The sequence below is a fragment of the Spea bombifrons genome, chromosome 5, assembly GCF_027358695.1.
Source record: "Spea bombifrons isolate aSpeBom1 chromosome 5, aSpeBom1.2.pri, whole genome shotgun sequence".
NCBI classification, from domain to species: Eukaryota; Metazoa; Chordata; class Amphibia; order Anura; family Pelobatidae; genus Spea; species Spea bombifrons.
In genome coordinates this window covers 25895816-25918435 of record NC_071091.1, presented here as the reverse complement: position 1 = coordinate 25918435, position 22620 = coordinate 25895816, and the positions used below count along the sequence as shown (strand labels likewise).

General features: G+C 37.2%; 1 protein-coding gene across 1 annotated transcript in view; it reads right to left on the bottom strand.

Annotated features, from left to right (window-relative positions):
- LOC128496491 (ubiquitin-conjugating enzyme E2 E2) overlaps positions 1–22620 on the bottom strand; it is a 107788-nt gene that overhangs the window by 67579 nt on the left and 17589 nt on the right. The window contains exon 3 of the mRNA XM_053466143.1: positions 16099–16149. Within this exon, the coding sequence (XP_053322118.1) occupies positions 16099–16149 (51 nt within the window). The remainder of the gene's footprint in view (positions 1–16098; positions 16150–22620) is intronic.

Below are 22620 nucleotides of genomic sequence, written 5' to 3'. Positions count from 1 at the left end.
CAACAAAGGTCTACACTGGACTGGAAAACAACCAATGTCACGATGACCTGTTACTTTCTAGTTTAGAAAATCACCACCTTGCTCACAAAAAAATGTTTCAGTGATTTAAATACATAGTATTTAATTAAAAATAAAGAAGGGGGTGTTCCTTCCTAGGAACATTTCTAACATTCTGCCAGGAGCAAATTAATTTACGGTACTTCAAGTATTCCTCCATATGCCATGCCTAAAGAACGTTTTTATTTTTGTGCCTAGAGGAACCTGAAAGTAAAGAGAAACATGACCCTTTTAACATATATAAAAAAAAAATTCCAATAGACAGCTTTTAGAGAATTCAGAACACTTTGTGTAACATTAACCCTATCAATTTTCCTACCATTTTATCTGTAGCACAGATAATTCCCCTTAATTCGACTATATGATACACCGTTTAAGTATGAGATTTCCCTATTCTTGCGGAGTGCAGCTGCTTGCATTCACTGCATCTGATTACAGCCCCATGCTGAGTTAATCAATCTGATAATGTCAGATGTTATTAAGCTAGCGTGTTTGATATGGTCACAGTATTACTAGTAGCTTGTCAGCCAGCTTCTTTGTTCGCAGCTCAGCAATGAATTACAGACTCGCATTGACTCCCAAAAAGGGTTTACCCTTGCTAATCAAATGAATTATGAATACTAATAGACTGCTGTTATGATGTAACGTTAATTGCTGGTATGTTTTCACTCTTAACAGCGAAATGCAAAATTAGGGTCCGATAAACACATGATTTAAGTACCACAAAGGTCAATGAAATTATTTCTATACATGTATATCATTATAGATCTAAAAAGCAGGTTGTGGTATCTAGAGTCATATTTCAATATCCTCTCATGACAGTCAACATCCATCTATGAATGATAAAGGCTAAAATTATATTTAATTATATTAAAATAGTTTTTTGAGCTCCTGGAAGATATTGATAGCTAGGGAGAAAACGGGAGGATTTGGGTCTGAAAGACCTTTCTAAAATGAGACATTGTTTCTGGTGGGAATTACTAAATTACGTTGTTTTTCGACAACACAAAAATCACAATCCTGGGATAGAGTGCACACAAAGTATAGCTGTCATTTAACCGATACAAGCTGACGAGAGCAAGGCACGCTTCTCCCTCCATACCAGTATGTCTTAACTTGTGTTAATCCTTTTGTCAAATTGCATATAGTTAATTTATGTTATCTTAACGTTAATGTAACAGGGAATGTGTAATACGTAGCTTTCTCTAACTCACGCGCTATGGGGCAGGAACATCCTGCAGCCGTCCCAGGTGAAGACATTGGCAAAAACTGGGCACTGCTAGGTTTATTTCTGAATGCTGTGCCAGGGTGAAATGCACAGAGCGCATGTTTTTGCAGAATTCACTATCCCGTTACAGATTCAGCTCTTACAATGAAAATTTGCCTGGAGAGTCTACCCTAATATGTTTAAGTAGACCTTTATCAACTGTTACATGGTCTACTATATCCTTGTTGAGGACACCATACCTATTAACTTAATATCCAATTATAATCTGTCTTTCAAACTCTATTTTATTAGACACCATTGCTAGGAATCCCTGGCATCTACAACATTATTAATTATGTGACTGTAAACTACCTGGACGTGACGCAACCCTCCATCACTGGGGCAACTGGACAGGCCTGACAGCCAGCCTCCTCCCTATTGACTATGGGCCCTGGCCTTGTAAAGACTTCTGTGTCTACCCCCAGCAGTATATCATCTCATCATTTGCTGAGGGGATTATCTCTGGCAGACAGCCAGCGTATGCAACCAGGGAGTGACCGCCATTTGTCAGACCCCCACCCCATGGTGCACTACTATGCTGTATAAGTCAGTCCCCCCCAGTTTACCCCGGCCAAACCTTGGAACGGATTTCGGCCAGTAATAGATATTGGAGGTTGGGACACTGTTGTCTCTGGGAGGCAGATAAAGGGGCGGTTTGTATCCCAATATCTTGATTTATGTTAATGTGTGATTTGTGGCTATATCCAGCCATGTGTGTGAAAAATAAAGCAGCGTCATTTTGGTTACACCCTACACTGAGTCTCAGCTAACGACTGGGAAACCGGGCAAAGAGTGTGCTGTCCCAGGTTAAGGGAACACAAGTCAGCGGAGGTAGTCGGTCGGACTATCTAGCTCCGTGACACTGGACAATATGGCATTTTTACTGAGCCAACTGAAAGGCACTCTCTTGATCTATGTAGTGTTATTATTTATTAGAATGCCTTGTGATCTGTAGAAAAGATCAGCAGTGAAGATCTGGAAGGTGCTTCAACCTCTGTATGAACTTCCAGAACAGGTTGTTAACATTTTACAGACTACCAAATTACAAACTTATGGCCAAGAGAAACATGTCCTGTGTGTCTCAGCTATCAGACAGTGGGCACAACTCTCTGCTAATTACCAAATCACAGTCATGGAGCGGTGGTATTATGTTCTATTACTAATCCCTGCCAAGAAGACATTTTACATGCTACATGAAATGTCGGCCCATTAAATAAAGTAATATGAACTATGTCAAGAAGTGGTTATAAACAGATCTGGTTTTACATAAAGAGTCATATTTCATTGTTATGCATTCTTTAGAATACTCTAGTGAATAGCTGACAAAATGCCAAATAAAACGCAGGAAATTACTTTCACACAGTCATAATATCCTTTGCTTAACATACACCAAAGAGGTGACAGACAGAAGTGCAGCAGGCTAAGGAAGAAAAGCCAATAAGTAAACATAGTTGAAGTCACTGGTCACTAATTCCCGTATCACCTGACAATTTGTACCCATGCCTTCATACCACTTCTCTGCATGGACATCTTGTTGCTGTTGTAAAATCAGAGTTGGGGATCAGCGTCTCATATTCCCCAGTCAGCTAGATGAATTGCAGCTCAGGCACGATCCATATCAGATCATTTACACATTTATATTAACATTTTAAGTGCTTAAAACTAACATGGTGGTCAGGTCAGAAAACGTGAGGGAGCAGCCTTATGCGCGATGACGCTGGCATGCAAGAAAAGCCGTGTAACTGTAAAGTTGTTCTGGTTGTTCTACTTGTATTTCTCATGTCTGAAACGTGTCCAACATTTTTTTTTTTTTAAGGTTGTGCCTGGTGGAATACATAGGAACGGTTTTAATACCAGAACCATTTAACAGTATAATAGTGTTATCTAATAAAAGACAATGGTAAATATATTCCCAGACAAGTGCGTGAACAATTTGGGAACCTGAGATGCCCATACTATAGTCAGAAAAATTACTATAGATGCACACTAGGCTAGAAAGGAGCGTCAGTGGTCTTTTGAGTCTAGGAGCATCTGGAATGGATATCTGGCTTTGTGTATTTAGGATAAACAACCTTATTTCTCCATCCAATTAAAACCATTCTAGAACACGCTTTTGTAAAGTTTTAATTTAACATAAATTCCTAAGCATACAACTATATAAATACAATTGGATATTTTGTTTTCTTTGTTAATTTACTTATTTAAAACCGCTATAGGAAAAACAAATGTTGCCAGTATCTTTACATGTGTGCTACATTTTAAGCAATGGGAAATTATTCCTCTTCTAGGAAAGATATAGCTTTATAGCCAGCACTAAAATTTCAGCCAAGCTAAAAATTGGCAAGAATAATGAATATGAAGGATCTATACTATAATCAATGAACCAAATAACTTATTTCGCAGACATATAAGAGTCACAGTAATGATTCAAAAAATATTTAAAGTCTACACCCTACTCATTAAATATAGAAAAAAGTTTGTCTCTGACAGTATAAAAATACCTAAGCGAGTTTACATTAATGACCAAATTGGGAAAATTGTGGAAAATTCTTTTTTTTGGTGCCATGAAAGTGCAACCTATTAGCAAGTTTCGGAAAGGTCTTCTGCTGATCTAAATCTATCACAAATCCATTGACTTCATAATACATCATTTTGCTTGTTTTTACATTGTTATTGAAAATGTATGATCCAACCCTGTGACTGATCTCAAAACAGTGATCGTGGATTTTAGACTAAACTGTCACAAACACTCAAACTAAAAAAAAAATATATACAAGTGATAAATGAACTATTTCTGTCACAATACCCGGGCCACAATACTATTCCTATGATAAGGATTTGCCACCGAATCAGGGGTTACATAGACCTATTACCACATCGCATTCTCAGTCACTTCCATGAGGAAGCTCTTATTCGATTATATATTGTATTTTTCATCTCAACATTAGCACTTAACTAGATTGACAGACATTGACACATTGTCATACATAAACACATTCACACTACTTGCTGTACCATGTTGGCTGTTGTAACAGCGACCCTGTATTAACATCGATGTTATGTTTGCCTTCGGTCTAATGTGAAAAGCAGTGGTTCAGAAGTGAAAACCGTAAACTAGTACTCTAGATTATTTCAATTTTCTAACTATGAGTCATTTTTAATAGTTTCTTTACAAACACTGTCTTTAGATCTTTTCATCACAAGACAATTCTTGCAATCACAAAAGGTAAAGGTGGAAATGTCGCCTGTCTTGTCCCACAGAGACATAATTAGAGTCAAGTTTGACCTGCAGTGTTTTATTCTTTTTTTATTGTAAATATTAGAATGTCAAGGTTTTTCTTCCATTATATGGTTATAGATACAGTATATAGGCACTGGATATCTGCACCACCATTCAACAATAAACATCAGAGTCTTGTCCATGAAGTATGATCACATCAATTACTATTTACTACATAGAAGATTGGTGCAGAAGGTCAATCATTCAATGTAGGGGTTTTATAAAGAAGGATCTGAAAAATCTGGCTGAAAAACATTGTGTACCGTTTTATATGAAATGATAAATCAACAATTTGAAGAACAACTTATAGCTCTTTCTTATTTAGTGAGGCTACAGACTTCAAAACTATGCTATCTGGGGTGAAACCCGCTCCCTCGATAAGACACTTCCCCTGAAGAGCGTACGCTCAGTGTAGCCTGACCTTGAACGTTCCCAGGCATGTTCATAATGGATTGATTTTTGTGATAAACCTTAGTTTCTATATTTATGTTTCTTGACAGCAGCAAAGCCGAGATAAATGTATTGCTTTGTTCAAAGCAACACTGGACAAGAATTGTGAAGGAGGTCATGTAAACTGATCCTTACGAGCCTAGCACAGATAGGTCTGAAATGAGGTTTCATGTATGTTCCTCTTGTTTCAATGTACAAAAAGATCCAATGCCAACGTCTGGCAAGGAGTATTATTTCTTCATTCAATAAGTGTCTAGAACAGTGGACTAAGCAATAAATCATAGGTTAATAGGTTACTAAAATAAAAATCTAACAGGATCAAAGGCATAAGGGAAGCCACTTGTTAATAAGTCTAGCCCAACAGCACATCTGCTACTATAGATAATCCCTATAGTTCCATACATCCAAAAATTGGAATGGGTGCTGAGACCTAATCATATCAACAAGGTTAAGGTTCATACCCACACACACTATATACGCATTATTGTGTGCTATATTGAAACTACTTAGTGCTTGTAAAAGGACCTACGTATAGCACCGCTAAAAAGTACAGGGTAACAGGGCAGGTACTTTGTGCAAGAGACAGTATATTTGTATCATGCCAATCCATAGTATTTAAGCGAGTAAGCACTTCTTCTATTTGCAAGTTATGTCAATGCACAGCTTTGATGTATTCGTGCTCTCTCAGGATATCTGTTCCTCAGTATTTGACAGTCCTGAAATATGTTATGCATAATGTAACTTCCGAAAACTGAAAACTAGGCTGCTCTATTAAAAACCGATAAAATTACAAGACAGCGATTACAGATTCCTTTTGTATACAGATTTTTAATAGCTGCGTTTGTTCTCAGAAATACTGAAAAAAAAAAAGATAACGTTCAAAATGGATTTGTGCTGCACAAGATCATAAAGTGACTACCTAAGTGGAGTCCAAAATCCTATGTACTTAGCTTATCAGTTGATACTGCAATGTTAGCTTCCTTCTCTATTAACAGAGATGTATTATCAGTACTGTAGTACAGCATCCCAGAACAGATGATACAGCATTAACAAGTGCATTGCAAGGCTGACACCAATGCTAATTATGTACCACACCTGATGAAATTAATGAAGGTGGCAGCAACTGGTTGCAGGATTCAGCTAGGATACAGGTGACTGGATAGAGCTTCAATGAGAATAGAGTACATGTACAGGAAGTGGACTTAAGTACACTTCCTGCTTTCAATAGACACAGGCAGGAATGGGAGAAAATTAGACATTATTGTGTGCCGTAAAGTGACTGCTCCAGTCAAGCACGCTAGATATTTATTCCACATTCGTTACTAATTCTTAAACTGCTTACTTTGATATAAGTGAGGGAGACAGATAGTGGCCAGACAGGGGCCGAGACCAGGTCGGGCCTGATTCTGAGGTAGAGTCAAACCAAGCCCCGAGTCATATATATATATATATATATATATATATATATATATATATATATATATATAAAACTTTATAAATGAGCTGACCCTGAGACCCTTTAAATAGATGTCATTTTATAGTCCATGACAAAGATTTGCGAAACTATTCCTTACCAGGGGTAAAGTGCATTCTAAATTAAAGTGCCCATTTTCAAAGATTGCTCAAATATCATTAAATCCTGAAATCATAGTTAAAAACTCTAAAACATCGGATTAACCCCTGAGCATCACTAGGTATGTTAATAACCAGAGGGTTACCACATGGCGAAGGATTGAAGATGCGGTATGATGTGTGTTCTCTCCTGACCCAGGCTGTCATGATTAACACCAAATTAAAGAATGTAATAGAAACAGCTGCGCGAGAGTCTAAATAAACACATTAATTGATTTGCAAATTTACACCTTGTTCACTCGGAGAACACCCGTACGTACTGTATACGCCTTTTAGATTATTAGGAGCAAACATATGCTGGAGTACGAATAATGATGTTACTTTCCAAGACCAATGAGAACTTTAGGATTTCCAAGCTCTATTTATAAAACCATCACAGCAGGGTTCCTAATTGAAGTGCTGTTTTATCACTAGGTAAATATTCTGCTTCATGAGCACAAGGAACTTGGCAGACTGCCATCTCAGGCAGGAGATCCAGCATGTATTGTGCTACAAAACCAATTTAAGGATGCATTTTCATAATAATACACTAAGGCTAAGGTGTTTTTTTTTTAATTAAATGTCAATTTCAGCAATGAGCTTTCCAAACAAATAACACAATATCACAGGATAAAAATGGACAGCTGAATGTTCAACAACATAGGCATGGACAAAAGTTAGGAAATGTACTGCTTTTGTTTCTCAGACTTGTGTATGTTATATGTGTGTACGTGTGTACGTGTGTACGTGTGTGTTCACGTGTGCATACAGAAGTGTATTGGCTTAAATGTGTATTGAGCTGTACATTTAAGTCACAATTCATTATAAAGGGCCATCTCAAATTAGCTTCCATTGCAAGAAAGGCTCAGCGGCCCCATGCATAACGTACAGTTAAATCTAATGTACATCTTTTTACAAAAAGTCCCTTATCTGCCCTGCTCGGGCTTCCTCATCATTATGTTATAAAAATAATTACATTATACATAGGCAAGTGATGGAGTCCTTGATTAGATTTAGTTTCAGACTCTGTTGTCCAGGGGATGACAACCTGCGACTCTCCAGTTTTTAATGTATAAGCCTATGGGCAGGATGGCCCAGTCCCAAATTCTTGAAAACAATCCCTAGTGTGTGTGTGTGCGCGCAAGCAGCTGGAAAGAAGGCTCCAGGCAAGGTAAAGGGGAGAGAGTGAGAGGATAAGGAAATTAGGAAGTCTGTATGTTAGAGTGTGTATATGTGAGTGTGTGTTAGTATGAGTGTTTATGTATAGGTGTGCGTAGAGGGAGTGTGAGTTAGCATGATTGTGTAAGTGTGTATGTTTGCATGAGTATTTGTGTAAGTATGTATGTGTTTTAGCATGAGCAGGCTCGGACTGGCCGTCTGGCACACTAGGCAATTGCCCACTGAGCTGGTGGCTGCCAGGGTAGCCTTGTCATCCCCCATTCGGCCCCGGGCGTGAGTGTTTCTTAGAGTATGTGTTAGTGTGTGTTAGTATGTGTGTGTTAGTGTGTGTATGTGTAAGTGTGTGTGTGTTACCATGTTATGTTGAAGGGGCAACGGGGTTATGGGGTCACCCTGAGCCAGAAGGTACCAGTCCTCTCCCACGTAAGCACAATGATCCCACGCAAGCATACACGGGATAATGAGAGTTGCAGCCTGACTATGGCTTTGTTAATTCTCTAGCAATATTTGAACAATATTTAAAACAAACTTCCACATGATTCCAACATGGTAAGGAATAAGGGCTATAGATGTATGATTGAAAAACCACATCAAGCTTTGTAAATGTCTTTTTTAATTCACAATTTGAATGGTAGAAAAACACAACTGAGTAACAACCCAGTTGTACTAAACCAAAGCGGCTTTTTATAGAATGTTTTGACATTAGCATTTCTATTTACAATCTTAAAACGAATGGTAAAAATTAGTAAAGGAAAAAACATAACCAGTTTGTAGCTTGTTTCAAATTATGCAACTTCTTCTGTAGTTGGCATAAAGAACCGGTAGTTTAAATTCACATAATACTAAGAGTTTGCTTTTGTTGGCATGGGACAATACTTTGGTACACAAAAGGCTGAGTTGAGCTGCCGAGGCCAACTGAGTGAGCTGGCTTAAATTGAGCCACTACAAATTCAGACATCCCAACTAGTCTTCAAGTTGACTCTCAACTCTTGCCAGACTGCAATGGAAACGAGGAGCAACATGACTATTTACAGAACGTTGAACCGACAGAAATGATTCTTTCAAGTGTTAAAAACAGTGTTGACCTGCCTTAAAGTGGTGAGATCATTTCTGAAATGAATACTTAAGCATCTATATAAAGCACGGTCTTTTTGACCCTTGGAACCAAACACTATAATGCACATCTATGCTTCTAAGGAACATGGAAAGTATCTTGGAGATTGTTAAGCCTTTAATGGATTCTCGCTGAATGAAGTCAGTATTGTCATTGTGAGACGTTAAGATTTGGTGCACGACTCCAAACCTCACAGATCATGGATTTTTGAAGATTACTATCGGAGCTTTAGTTTTTCATTTAGTAATGGGTGTAAAACCTTCACAAAGATTTCTTAAGCAGGCATTAGACATAGAGACTAATATGTCCTGGCATTTGATAGATGATCGTACAAAGTATTCATTCTGCTAAGCTGCGTTCATCTAATTAAATGCGTCAACGTATACAGTTGCATAGTAACTGCTGAAATGGCATATTGGTATCATGCTATCTCATTAAATTGCTTGTATTGTTTATTTGTTACTAATAAAAAGATATCTATTTTCGTATTTAACATCTAGTTAATAAGAAGTAGTTTTGTCACAAATTCAAATAATTCTGAGGGGAAAAGTGTGTTTATTGGTTATATAATTTAAAAGTCAACAATTTCTATATCCTGTAGTATTCCTGTAGTAATTATACGCCACACACACACACACACACACACATATATATATATATATATATATATATATATATATATATATATATATATATATATATTTACCTGACACTTCTGAAGCTTACTTCAGTTTATTGCCTGCCCCTACGGTGCAGTTTTACCTCACTTGGGCCATTATAAAGGGAACAACAATAATAACAATGTGATCCTAGCCACAAGGGCAGTCCAGAACCAAAAGGCAAGGAAAATTTCCTCTGCACGAGGGAAGCAACAACCCCAGACGTACACTTTGGCCTTCATGGGCCTCATCAGTGGGGTCTTGTTGGTATCCATCACTTGTGCAGAGGATATCTGCCTTGCATTTTGGTTCTGGACTGCCTTTGTGGCCAGGATCAGACTGATATATTGATGGATATTGTTTCCTTTGTAATGGCACAAACTTGGGATGCTGGGATTCACCATGGGTCAGGCAATTATGCGGTTGTCTGTTCTTGGTTGAGTTAGTCTCAAACCTTTTTTGCATATAACAGTTTACACAATCAGAAAATCTTTAGCAGTATTCATGCTTTTTACATGTGTTGCAGAGAGAGCAATGGCAACTAAAAGCAAATACTTTAAATAAATCATATGCAGCAGTTAGAAAATACGATGTCAAACTTGTTGGGCAAAATCTGGAGGTAATTAAGATATTGAAGACAACAATAAAAACAACTATTTGAGCTCTTCAAATTCAGCCTGTATTAATTTAAGATTTAGAGAGGTGTAATTTATTTTCATTTTTAAGATAGCAGCTGCCTTAAGAGGTGTGTTTTTAAGTTACAAAAACATATATACAAAATATTCCTATAGGATTTTTTTCCCAGTAAAAGGTTGTGTTTTTACATTTAAAAATCAATTTAGATTACAAAATTGTTAGACCAAACCCAACATCTTTCCTATGGTAATAATAAACTAGTTTATTCAGTAAAAGTGGCTAATGTAATGTTTATTAATCATCATTATAATTAAATACAATTAATATAAAAAAGACTGATTTTAGGGGAAAAAAAAAAAAGTAAGATAAAGCTGGTGGGATGGGTTACTTGAAAGAATGTTTTGCCTATAGACAGTTTATTGGCCATGTACTATTTAATTTACCATTTTTTGCAACAAAATCTCAACAAACACCTATACATGAGTCGTGCCACTTTTATATCGTGAATGAAGGCTATCCTTAATCTAACACAAAATTAAAACCTGATTATGGTCTGAGTATTGGGAAAATGGGCAGATGAGATGGGCCAAATAGGCCTTATCTGCTGACAAATGTTACCTTTTCACTCACGGAACATGAAGTTCTGAGACTTTCAGTTATTGTTTTTACCACATTTTTGAAGGCTGCAACAACCCTTAAACTGCCATACGCATAACAAGAAATCCTAGGCAAGTATTGGGCAATCAATACAAACAAACATTCTGTTGACTCCCATGGTGACTTCACCCCATAACTGCACATTTATGCTTACACGTATGTATCCCAATGTCTCTAGTTTGGTAGATATGAAAAATAAACATTTAATGCAAACAGTTTGATCGCCTTTCAACCATTGGATAGTACGGTCTCATTCTAGTGAACACTTCTTTTCTAAGAACTTTCTATTGCAGCCACCTGTTCTTTTTCATTTGTTTTCCCAGTCAGCTCTTATCACAGCCAATCGACATGGCGCGGGGCCAGACATTTGTAAATCATAGGCTTGTACTTTACACTTGCCATTGAGGACTGGGCTGACGCTAACAGCAAACCGTAAACAGTACGTTTAAGCTGATCTTAGCAGATTCCCCCACCACTACCCCAAGCACACGGTCAAAATATATAAACAGTAATGGCGCACTTGTCATCTGCAATCAAAATAAACAGAGAATCACCACGGGTAAGGCATTCGCCAGAGACAGAACGTTCTAAATGATTCATTTGCAGATTCCTCCACTCTCCAAACACAGAGGCGTCCCGGTGCAAAGCTACAGCCCATATTCTTGCAAGATAAAGGACACACGTGAAAGGAGCAATTTCATTTTAGGAAGCAATTCAAGACTTGTGAGCCAAGATATTTCTGGAATAATAGCCTAATAAATTGCTAACCATAAAGCCAAAATACATGAAATATCACACTAAAAGATATTGTTTAAAGTATAATTCAGCGTGATGGCTCTTCTCTGTATACTGGAAATATATTTTCTCTTACTGTAATAAAAATGCGATTTAAATACAAATACGAGGGAATAATGCTGTTTTAAACCATGAACAGGTACCTGTATTGCTGTAAAAACAAAACAAAACAAAAAAGGGAAAGTAAGAATTTTGACAATATTAGCTTTAGTGCTAGCGAGGAAGCTTATATATATTTGCCTGGAAAAGGCTGGAAATCAATAATGACTTTTCTGGTTCAGACAGCACCTTTCCACCACATTATTTAAAGGGACAGCCCCCCCCATATCAAAAGAGTCACAACAGAGACATAGATACAAAGTATAACAATACATCAAAGAAAAAAAAAACAACAAAAACAACATAGATACACCTAAACAAAATTGATAATATCTAGCCTGATAAGACTGTATCCATAATAATCCACAATTTCCCATTGAAATTCATAGGGGCGCTTTACGCACATGTAGCCTACCCCCAATAGACCCTTCACAACATTTGCTGAGCCAGAGCTGGAGTTGATTGGCAGTTAGTATATCATGTGATGAACACTTCTTCTGCATGGCAAAGGTGGGAGGATGAGGAAAAAGGGCCAAGTGGGGGATGCCACATACATTAAAAAGGGCCTCTCAGCTGTTTTATACATTAAACGTGCATTTGGAGTGTCCCTTTAAGCCAAAGTAAACATTAATGCCTTGGGGAAAGAATTCAAGTCTTTGTACAATCTCACTATTACTATGTAAATGTTTTAGAGCATCATTATCTGTATAATAGTAATCTCTGATCTAGACATTCAGCGACAATTCGGCAACTTTCATGAATACATTTCATAATCAGTTGTTATGAATGAACAAATAAGCACTTTGGGTTTTTTTTATTATTTTTTTTTTTACTTTCCATTATAAATGATAGTAGCAAGTGACCTTCCCCATTGCCACAATATTACTGCTACATTTCAATACATTGTTCTGTGATCAGCGCATTGTCAGCTAGACGATTATAAATACCAAACAACGAGACAACTGCCAGCGAAAGGAATAATGCAAGCAGGCTGATAACAGCTTATTGATTTAAGGAAATATGTAATCATCGCGACTTCTATTGGCCTCACTCTGCAGTGTTAACCAAACAAACCCAGCTGAGATATGATGGCTTGTCACTTTACAGCTTGGGGTAATAGTATCCGCTGTGACAGTCTCCTGAAACCTCATCTAGCACAAGAAGGCATCTAAGGTAACATTACATTTAAATACAGTTCGACTTGCAAGAAACAAACCGTTCTGCACCTGAAATTGCATTTCCCAATATAGGTATTTAAACGACAAGCATGGGATGAGCATAAAAATATCCTGAATCTAAAGCAAAGCTCAAGGACTGATTAAGGTCTGAGTCCTTACATCAGGAAAAACAGGCAGTCTAGGTGGGTCAAATGGTTATCTAATTTAAAATTCTATGCATCTATGTTTTATGCACATTTTGAATATGCTAAGACAGGTATAAACATGTTAAAGTTGATGACAACAAGATCTATGTCCCTACTATTGGCTGTCCAGGCAAATATCCTGCTTATTGGGAATCTGGCAGTCCACCATGCACAATGCTCTACCTAGGATGGAGAAGCGAGTCACTGCCTCTGGCACCTGATTGTTTAACTTTTTATCTCTATATATATTCCACATTCTCCATCAACATTCTGCTTGTTCGCCATCTCTATTGGGAAGGAAAGCAATTTGTTCTGAAATGGCTTATAATGTATACTTTCATCTGCAGAACAATACTTCCAAATATGCTCCTTGAGGGTTCTCTTGAAGTTGCTTACCAGCAATTCATCAGCAGCATATTATAAAGACACAGTTAGTTTACAATCAGCTCTATACAGTATGACATTTTGTTTCAAGATGTTTTGGAAAGTATATATATATATATATATATATATATATATATATATATATATATATATACATACATATATATATATATATATATACATACATATATATATATATATATTTATTTTTTTTAACACATACATTACCACTTGGCTACATGGCTGAGTTTAGATATCCGATCTAATTGCCAAGACATTTCCAGTTAAATTATGTATCACAGCAGTTGACAAAAATCCACCATCGGTGCTATTGCTATAAATGAAAAAGCACACCATCAGTTTATGAATATAAATTATTTGATGGTAGCAGTGGAAGCCCAGAATGTCAACCTTTCCAGTCAATACGCCTTCTCTCATTCTTTCAGAATTTCAGCAAAGGTCTGGAGTGTTGATCTAGTCTCTTATAGTCATGGAAATATAACATTGATAAATAAGTGACTACATATGACATACTGCCATGCTGCGCACACAAAGATATTAGGAGAGACTTGGGTACGTCAGCAAGGGCCGGTGTCCTGAGTAGGAGAGGATTCACAATGAGAGCAGCTTCCCTCCCCACCAACAGAGACCAGCTTGAGGCCAGTATGGCCTGGGGGATGGGCACACAAACATGACCTCTGGGGTCACGGGTCACAGCAAGTCAGAAGCAGTCTGAGCCCGGCCATTGTAAGGATAGCTATTTAGAGAGATAGTGAGCTGTGCTATACCTCAGCCCCCACAATAACCATGCTGCCCCGTACATGAGCCCTTAGGTACACAAGCACTTTATATACATACACATGTGTAGTTATACATACCCAAAGAAAGACTTGCAACTAAGTAACGCAGTATGTCATTGCATTGTGGGCTCAGTAACGGCTTTAACAGTTTTTTTTAAAGCTAAATTAACGGCAAAAAACCTACATACCTTCAAAGTATAAAGTGTTAGGGTCATGCCCTAGGGGCAATTTTACTGGCATTTTACCCTTACCTCCCTGAGCCAGTTTTCCGGCATTATACCATGATTAGCAAAACATATATATTTATACTTAGCAATAACTAAATTATTACTTGGTAATAAGTTATGCAGCAACATAATTCAAAAGGCAGTGGACTTAAGCTTCTCCAACAGAGAATATAGTGTATAGAAGTAAACAACCTACCATCCTTATACCATCAAAATTAACAGGCCATCCGTCATTACTACCTGCAAGATCTCAACACATAATTCTCCATATTGCCCTTGCCACCCAACAGACTGGAAGCTCATCAGAGCGTTGTCCTCTTCTCTTTCCGTACTAATATGTCTTAATGTGTGTTATTAGGAATCTTAAAAACTGTTTAAATATTTTTACTGCCCCCTATTCTTACAGCGCTACAAATCTGCTGACGCTAAATAAAAACTCAAATACTTCTGTATGAACTTTCATGACAAAGGATGTCATCGCTGATGTCATAAAGAACATTCCTTTACATTTATTTTCTTTATACTGCAGGAGTAAAACTATCATTCTTAAAATGATGTTGTACAAATTAGCGATCGACTAAAAAGAAAAACTGTGAAATTACAAGAATTTGGGCTGACAGCACTATGCAAACGGACACATTGTGCTCCCTGCAAATGAAGTTTTATCTACAGAGCGCAGTGTTTATCCACTCAAACTGAAATATGCATCAAAGGCAATTACTAAAAAGGTCACTTCCTTGCACAGAACATTTCTATTTAGAGCTTAAAATAAAGCGTTAGTATTTTATCGTCAGACCAAACAGAATCAGCTTATACACATAAAAGCATCTACTCTAGATCTACTTCCTGGGATGCAATTGGATAATTGACACACAATAAATATTTAGCCTTTCATCTTAATATAACATGGCAAGAAAAAGAGAAAGACACAAGTGATGCATTATTGAACGATGTACTTCAAATTACCAACACAACACGGTTATAAACCTCTGAGTTATGGGGGGTGGGTTCTGCCAGTTAAAGGCTCATAAAAAAAAAACCTTTTTGTTTGATACAATTTCAAGCATTATACATCCATAATATTTTTGGTATGCGTTAACATACATAAATTCTGTAAAATGGAATTTTAGATGGTCGCTTCCATTAAAGAAGATATATAACTAACAAACCTGAAATCAACGTATTATATATATATATATATATATATATATATATATATATATATATATATATATATAAAGAATTTGAAAAGCTTGTTATTTCTACCAGCTGGGTGGCACAATGTTATTACAATGTGTACATTCATACAAATGGTGCTATTTATTTTAATAGCTATCAGGAAAGATATGCTAGCAGGGATAACGTGTAATTGGTACCAGCATGCAGCATTTCATATGCATTCTGTTAACGTTATCAGGCTATGCGATCTTAATACTCTATGCTGGCTATTCCCTTCTTTGTAATCAGAGAGGTTTTAATTGATGCTACCAGCAAAAAACTCTGAAGGAACTGGGTCTTACCTGCAATTAGGAGGAGGATCCAGTGTTATCTCTGCAAGCTCTTTCTGAATTCTTGAAAGAAAAAACAAAATAATGTTATATTTATCTGCACTTCTCAAAATGCGATATATATACATATATTACAAATAAGATAAGCAAGTCATACATCGTGGAGACGTTCATCCGTAAATACGGATGCTTAGAAGCTAATGTCAAGAAGAGACCTCTGGGGATAAATGCCCATAATCATGCTAACATACGTCAAGCGTTGCCCCATATTTTAGTTACATACATGTTTTGTGTGACATACAACTATTTGATCATCAACAAATAGGAAGAATTCTCTGAGTCTGGAATAACCAGACAGGACATTTTAACTGGCTTTCAATTTGTTTTTTTTTCTGTACATGTAAGCCTTTGCTCTTAAATGACTCTTTGTAAATATAGAACAGTGGGGGTGGCATGTAAAGAGCATGTCTAGTGCAAAGAGGGAAAATTCATGATGTCACCATAGAAACTAATGGATTGTTCCTGCTTTTACCAGCTTTGTCCTTTATAACCTCCACTGTACACTCATTTAATGGAACCTCTGGCTCAATTGTAAAGCAAGCTGTTATACACAGTCAAACCTTATATGACGAGAAGGTCATCACTATAGATGAAGTTACTGCACTGAAGTTTAAAATAAAAAGCCTATCAATTCTAGTTTTGTCCCACCCATTGGATATATAGGTGCTGTGTAAATTGTTGGTTTTATATAAATTAAAAATAATAAGAATTAAAAAAAAAGTCACTGTTGTCTTGATATGCTCATTCTTAAAGTTTCAACACCTCAAACAGCCAACAAGTTACTCCATAGTTCATCCGCCATTTAACTGCACATAAGAAGTCTAGTTTAGAGTTAATCCGTCTGGTTTAGAATTATGAGAATTACAGTTACACTAATTTTCTTCCTTAAATCCTAACATCTCAAAAACCCTAGGTAGAGCCAAGGATAAGAGACCACAAATGACACTACAGACTACTACAGGTCTACTAACTAGTGCATTTTGTTCATATAAGCGCACTGCACATAATATAATATAATATTTACAATAGTAATTCCGTTCTTAAATATTAAAGAAAATGTAGAAATAATTATCATTACTTAAATCTTGGCAATTACGGTTGGATGGTGACTTTTTACAAACATTAAATAGAAAGAAAAAAAAAACTTATTAAAAGCTACCACTCTAAGTCCTATAACCAGGGAAAATTTAAACCAGAGGTATCCTTACATAAAAAAAATCCATGCATGGTTGATTCACACAATACAGCTAAACTCGGAAAATTCTTCTCTGCAATTTATGAGGCATATATAGATAGAGAGGGTCACCAAGTATTTAGAAAAGATCAGTTACTGAAGTGTGTAGTAATATATTTCAGATTGAAGTATGTTGAAAAAATGTGCACATGCACTTAGATGACAAGAATAGCACTTTTACAAAATCCCTGGCAAGAATGCTGAGCTTATGGGGACCCCACTTACATTCTAAAAGTAATTAAATGGGTAACCGAGAAAAAAAGTGAACCACTTTATAGCATACGGGGCCCTAGGATACGGGTGAATAAGGCTAAAGACCTACGTCTGGACGTCATCCATGGTGAGGAGTGTAAGCCACAGCCTGCTAAAATGCCTCCTTCTCTCTCTGTGTATGGGCCCTTGGGGATCTACTCCCTCTCTACTCACAGTAGAAGAACAGTTAATATTTGGACCTTCTATTCTCTAAGATTAATTATACCTAGATAATAAACCAGCAGGCAGTGTGGTCCCAATTTAATGGAAGCCCTTGTATAAAATAATCCAGAAATCCAGGCAACCAAGGAAAAACAAACAAAATGATATATACTATAAATAACATGCTAAATAAACATAACTGGAAAAAGACGAGTTACGTGTTCCCCAATTTGAGAAATCTGTTGTATGAACAAGAATACCAAAGAATGAAACAGAGCCAATTACTAGATCATTAGCTGCATAATTATTTTGTCTACTACAGTTCTGAATTGGGGACTCTAACCCACTGCTGTCTGTTTTCATAAGATAGACTGTAGATATTTAAAATGTTTGTGTATAAACTAAGCAGTAAGCCTATATGCCAGCCAAATTATAAAAACTGTTAAACGTGTAAAAATATAAATGAATGTTAAAAATAGAACATAAATTATTCTTTGTCCTTAGTTTTTCTTTGGAAAACGTCTAATCAGTCTGCTGAACAAACCTCACTATGTACTGTAAATCATACTGCTATATATATACAGGGTAATGCCCTAGGCCTAACCCACAGCAGTGCTCCGGTTCCTAACTTTCTGAAAGGGGTCCTTCCCCTCCTCTGAGCTGCTTCTTCAAGAGGAACACTAGGATATGACATCATATGCTGATGCTCTGCCCTAGGAGATGGTGCGGTATAAATGGACTGGCTTCAAAAGGACATCTCTCATCTCCCCAATTGGTTCATTGAGAGCTGTGGCGTACTAGGTGGGTCAATTGCCCAAGAGGGTGATCGGCCCCTATTAAAGCAGCTCAGGGGGTGCTGCCCCTAGGCCTAGCCAGCCTATAGGTCAGACATCCTCACAGTTTGTCCATTGCTGGGATCCTAATATTTTATGAGACAAACTAAAAGCTGACCTTTTACATCCTAAAGTGTTTGATGATATCTGCCCCTAGGCCCATCCCTTCTAACGGTAATAACCAATGTTATATAGTATTCTCTATGGTAGGTGAGGAAGAAAGAATAAAAAACACAATGAGGAGCACATCAATAGTCCTGTGCTACGATACAAAGAATGATTCCTGAATCACAGTTGTAGATGGCTATCGGTACGATTAGACATTTACAAGATTTCCCTCGACCACTTACATTTTCATAAGAAATTTATTAGTAAGAGATGTTTACAGACATACTGTAATTAAAGTTGCGTACATTAACACTTTCCCCTATCCTGAATTCATCAGCTTTGTCACAATATCTAGCTGATTTATCATTGCTGCCATCAGTTAGATTGTTATGCAAATACATCTGGTAAAGAGCGGCTTCTCCGAAGGGAAAGCATATTCTACAAACGGCAACATAATCAAGACTGGGTGACTTGAAATGAATGGCTTGTGACAAGTTCTGGGAACAAAGCCACGTTAAGTGTCATTCAAACATAAGGTTTGGAGGGCTGGGAATTCCCTAAAAAGGAATAATAATAATAATCATAATAAACCAAATAAAATACACAGGAATGTGTAAAAAACAGTTCAGTGGAACGCACAAGAACAAAAAGGACTTTTTTTTATTCTCACACCGCATTTTTAATATGGAGCACAGATAACACCTGGAACGTTACGGCAAAAATCGACAATAATAAAGCGGTCAAAAATATAGCACATTTGCAACAATTCTATAAATAACACACAAGAGAATTCTTAACTAATACTTTTGTAATTTGATGCAGCTGTCATAAGGGGGGTTTCTAATGCAGGATTGTAGACAACCACTGTGCAGTGACTGTGTTGATTTTATCTTATACAGTTCCAGTTTTATACTGGTTCTTTATGTCAAAAAAAACGTTTCCCTTGCCCATAAGTTCAAAAATAGATTTAGACATTCATCAATATGATACATCTACTTAGTATGAACCTCAAAACACTTTCTTTGTTTACGAAGGGTTAAGCCCAGTATGTGTATTTTATTGTGTAGTCTTTGATCCAGGGGCACACAGGATTTTCCTTGATCATCAGTCCTTATAAACACCGATCCTAGGTCATAAATCATATATATGTAGATTGGCCTCTAGTATGTATCTTGGAGAATACCAAAGAAAACTTTCTTTTTACCAAATTCAAGAGGAATTTTGCCATTTGAAGTTCCCACAAGGACTTTTTACATTTACACTTGACTAGATTGTCAGCTCACAAGAGCAGTGTCCTCTTCTCCTTTTGTACCAGTTTGATATCCTGTGTGATTTTAAATCAGTCTACTCATTGTAACAGAGCTACAGAATCTGCTGGAATTATATTAGTTAATGTAATGTAAATAAATGTAACGTATACTGTAATTCTGTTGTGTTTGGAGTAACCGAAGACGCCCGGCTATAAAGTCTTGGTGGTGGCAGCGAATTGTAGTACTGGGGTGGCTCCAGAAGAAGGCTTGCTCTTTATACTTGAGAAAGCACTTAGCTAAGTGGTAATACAGCTACACAACTTGGTGAAATACATTTTTTTTTTCAAGTTTATAGCAGTATATACATAACATATCTTGAAAGCTCTTCTTGATCTACACTAATCCCTAGTAACTTGTCAATAAGCGGATTTGGAGATCAATATTTGGCAGCTAGAACAAACTCTGGCTTAATTTTAAGGTACTGCCCACGGTTTTTCTTTCCTTCTATACCGATTTTAAATATCCGTTTCATACTTTAATCTCCCAGGTGACCAAGAACATCTCTCTGGCTGAGTTTGGCTCTGAACTATCGCTATTGTTTCAAAATCAAATTTGCCCTAGTTTCAGGTTTTACAAACATATTTCAGAGAGTATTATTTTGTGACTTAAAAAGGTACTCAAATGTGGTTTGCTGTCTACCAGTGATCACTGGAGACCAACGATTCTTCAATCGGGGGAGAGGACGTCAGCAGAAGCTCTGAAATTTTGGAGGAAGTTCACACAAGATTATTTCTGGCAAATGGTGGAGCTTCTGGTGACGTCCTCTCCCCCGATCCTCCAATTAGGGTGGAGAGGACGTCACAGAAAGCTCAGCTGTTTTGGCAGAGGTTTACACAGGCATACTGGGGCGAAATGGCAGCACTTCCAGTGAGGTCCTCTAAATAAACCCTCCCATTGAGCGAAAGTTCGCTGGGAGGGCATGTCCGCAGAAAGAACAAGAATATCCAAGACAGATAAGCGGAGATGCAAAACAAGGATGGGGAAGGGGTTGGCAGAGAAAGTAGGGAAACATTCAGAGAGTATGAGAGAACTTGTGAGAAAGAGCCCGCAAAGTTTGGACAAAAATTTGTTGCTTTTTGCTTCTTTTTCATCCATTTTGCGGATTTGCAATTCATACAAATCCGATTGCACAAGCCTAATACCTACACTGATATATATATTTTTCTTTTATATAGTGTATTTGTATAGCTTGCTTACCAGACAAAATACTGGAAAGGTTCTATGGAACACTGGCATTAGATTCAATAACGCTTGCACTTATAGTCCAGCAGAAATGTTCTAAATTGGAACAGTTTAGTCATCTGAGATTTGACGCTTCCTTTCACATACACATGCATAGAAATCGGGAACATTCCCAGGATTAGACCATTTTTACTGTGCTACACCTGCAGAAGAAAACAGCACCAAAGCAGCCATAGGTCCACCCCAGGAAATTGTAAGAACTTGTCACTTTTCAGGTTTTAAGAGAAGCAAATAGAGCTTTTCTTCCAAACTGAAATCCTCCAAGGATCATGTTGGCTAGAGTTAGATTTTCCCCTCTGCCACAACTTGCTAAGTTCAAGAAACTGTGCACGTATACATCCGCTGTGCTAGAAATGAAACTGCTAAGGTATTATTACATTGCAGCACTAATGCACATTTGTGTATCTTATTTATGAAATGTTTCATCATGAAGAATACATTGAGACGTCTCTTTTTCACATATGACCTAAAGTTATATATTATTTATATAGTACTAACATTCTTTGATGCTCTGTACAATGGAACAAGTACATTATTGTCATAAGCTGAAACTGAGAATTTGAGGTCTATTCCCTAAGCTGTAAATTTGCAGGTCAGCTGAAAATTTCGACTCGCCGATTCATTGTGCATTACAAAGTGTCAACTCCAGTGACTTTCTCTAGCAAGAAAAGCTGAGCTAGCCTCCATAAGGCATAATTAATGCAGGTGGGCTTTTCTTTGAAAGACAACTCATTGATTTAACTGCGTATTATGCAAGGCAGCTCAGCCATTCTTATAGGAGAAAGTTAATGGGGTAAGTCCCATAGTGCATAGTGAAGTCATGGAGTTGAAACATTCAACTCACCTATATATGTCTGGTTTAGTGAAAGAACATGGAAAAGCATGCTATACGAGACAGCAGCACAAGGCGTTATCGGCCGCTAAATCATTTTGCTAACTGGCTAAAGGGCAACCCCTCGCAAGACTCAACAACAAAGTCCCCCAAACTCCAAGTTAGTGGATACACCTGACTGCTTGGATAGTAAAGGGACCGGTACAGTGATGTAAACATGCTTTGCTTCTCTGATCCCCAACAACTAAACTTCTGAAAGACCAAAACTTTCCCACAAATAGAGTTCTGTCTCGTTTACCATTTTTGGGGGGCAACACTAAATTGTCATGTGACACAATGCAGGCACTGATTGGTCGTTGTCATAAGAAACTCGTAAAGGTTTATCTGCTGTGTTTATGTGATTAAACCTTCAGAGGAAATAGTAAAATACCAGATCTGCTACATATTTATTTGGGAAGCATGCAAGAATACAAGCCCAATTAATGTGTTTAGTTGGAGGAT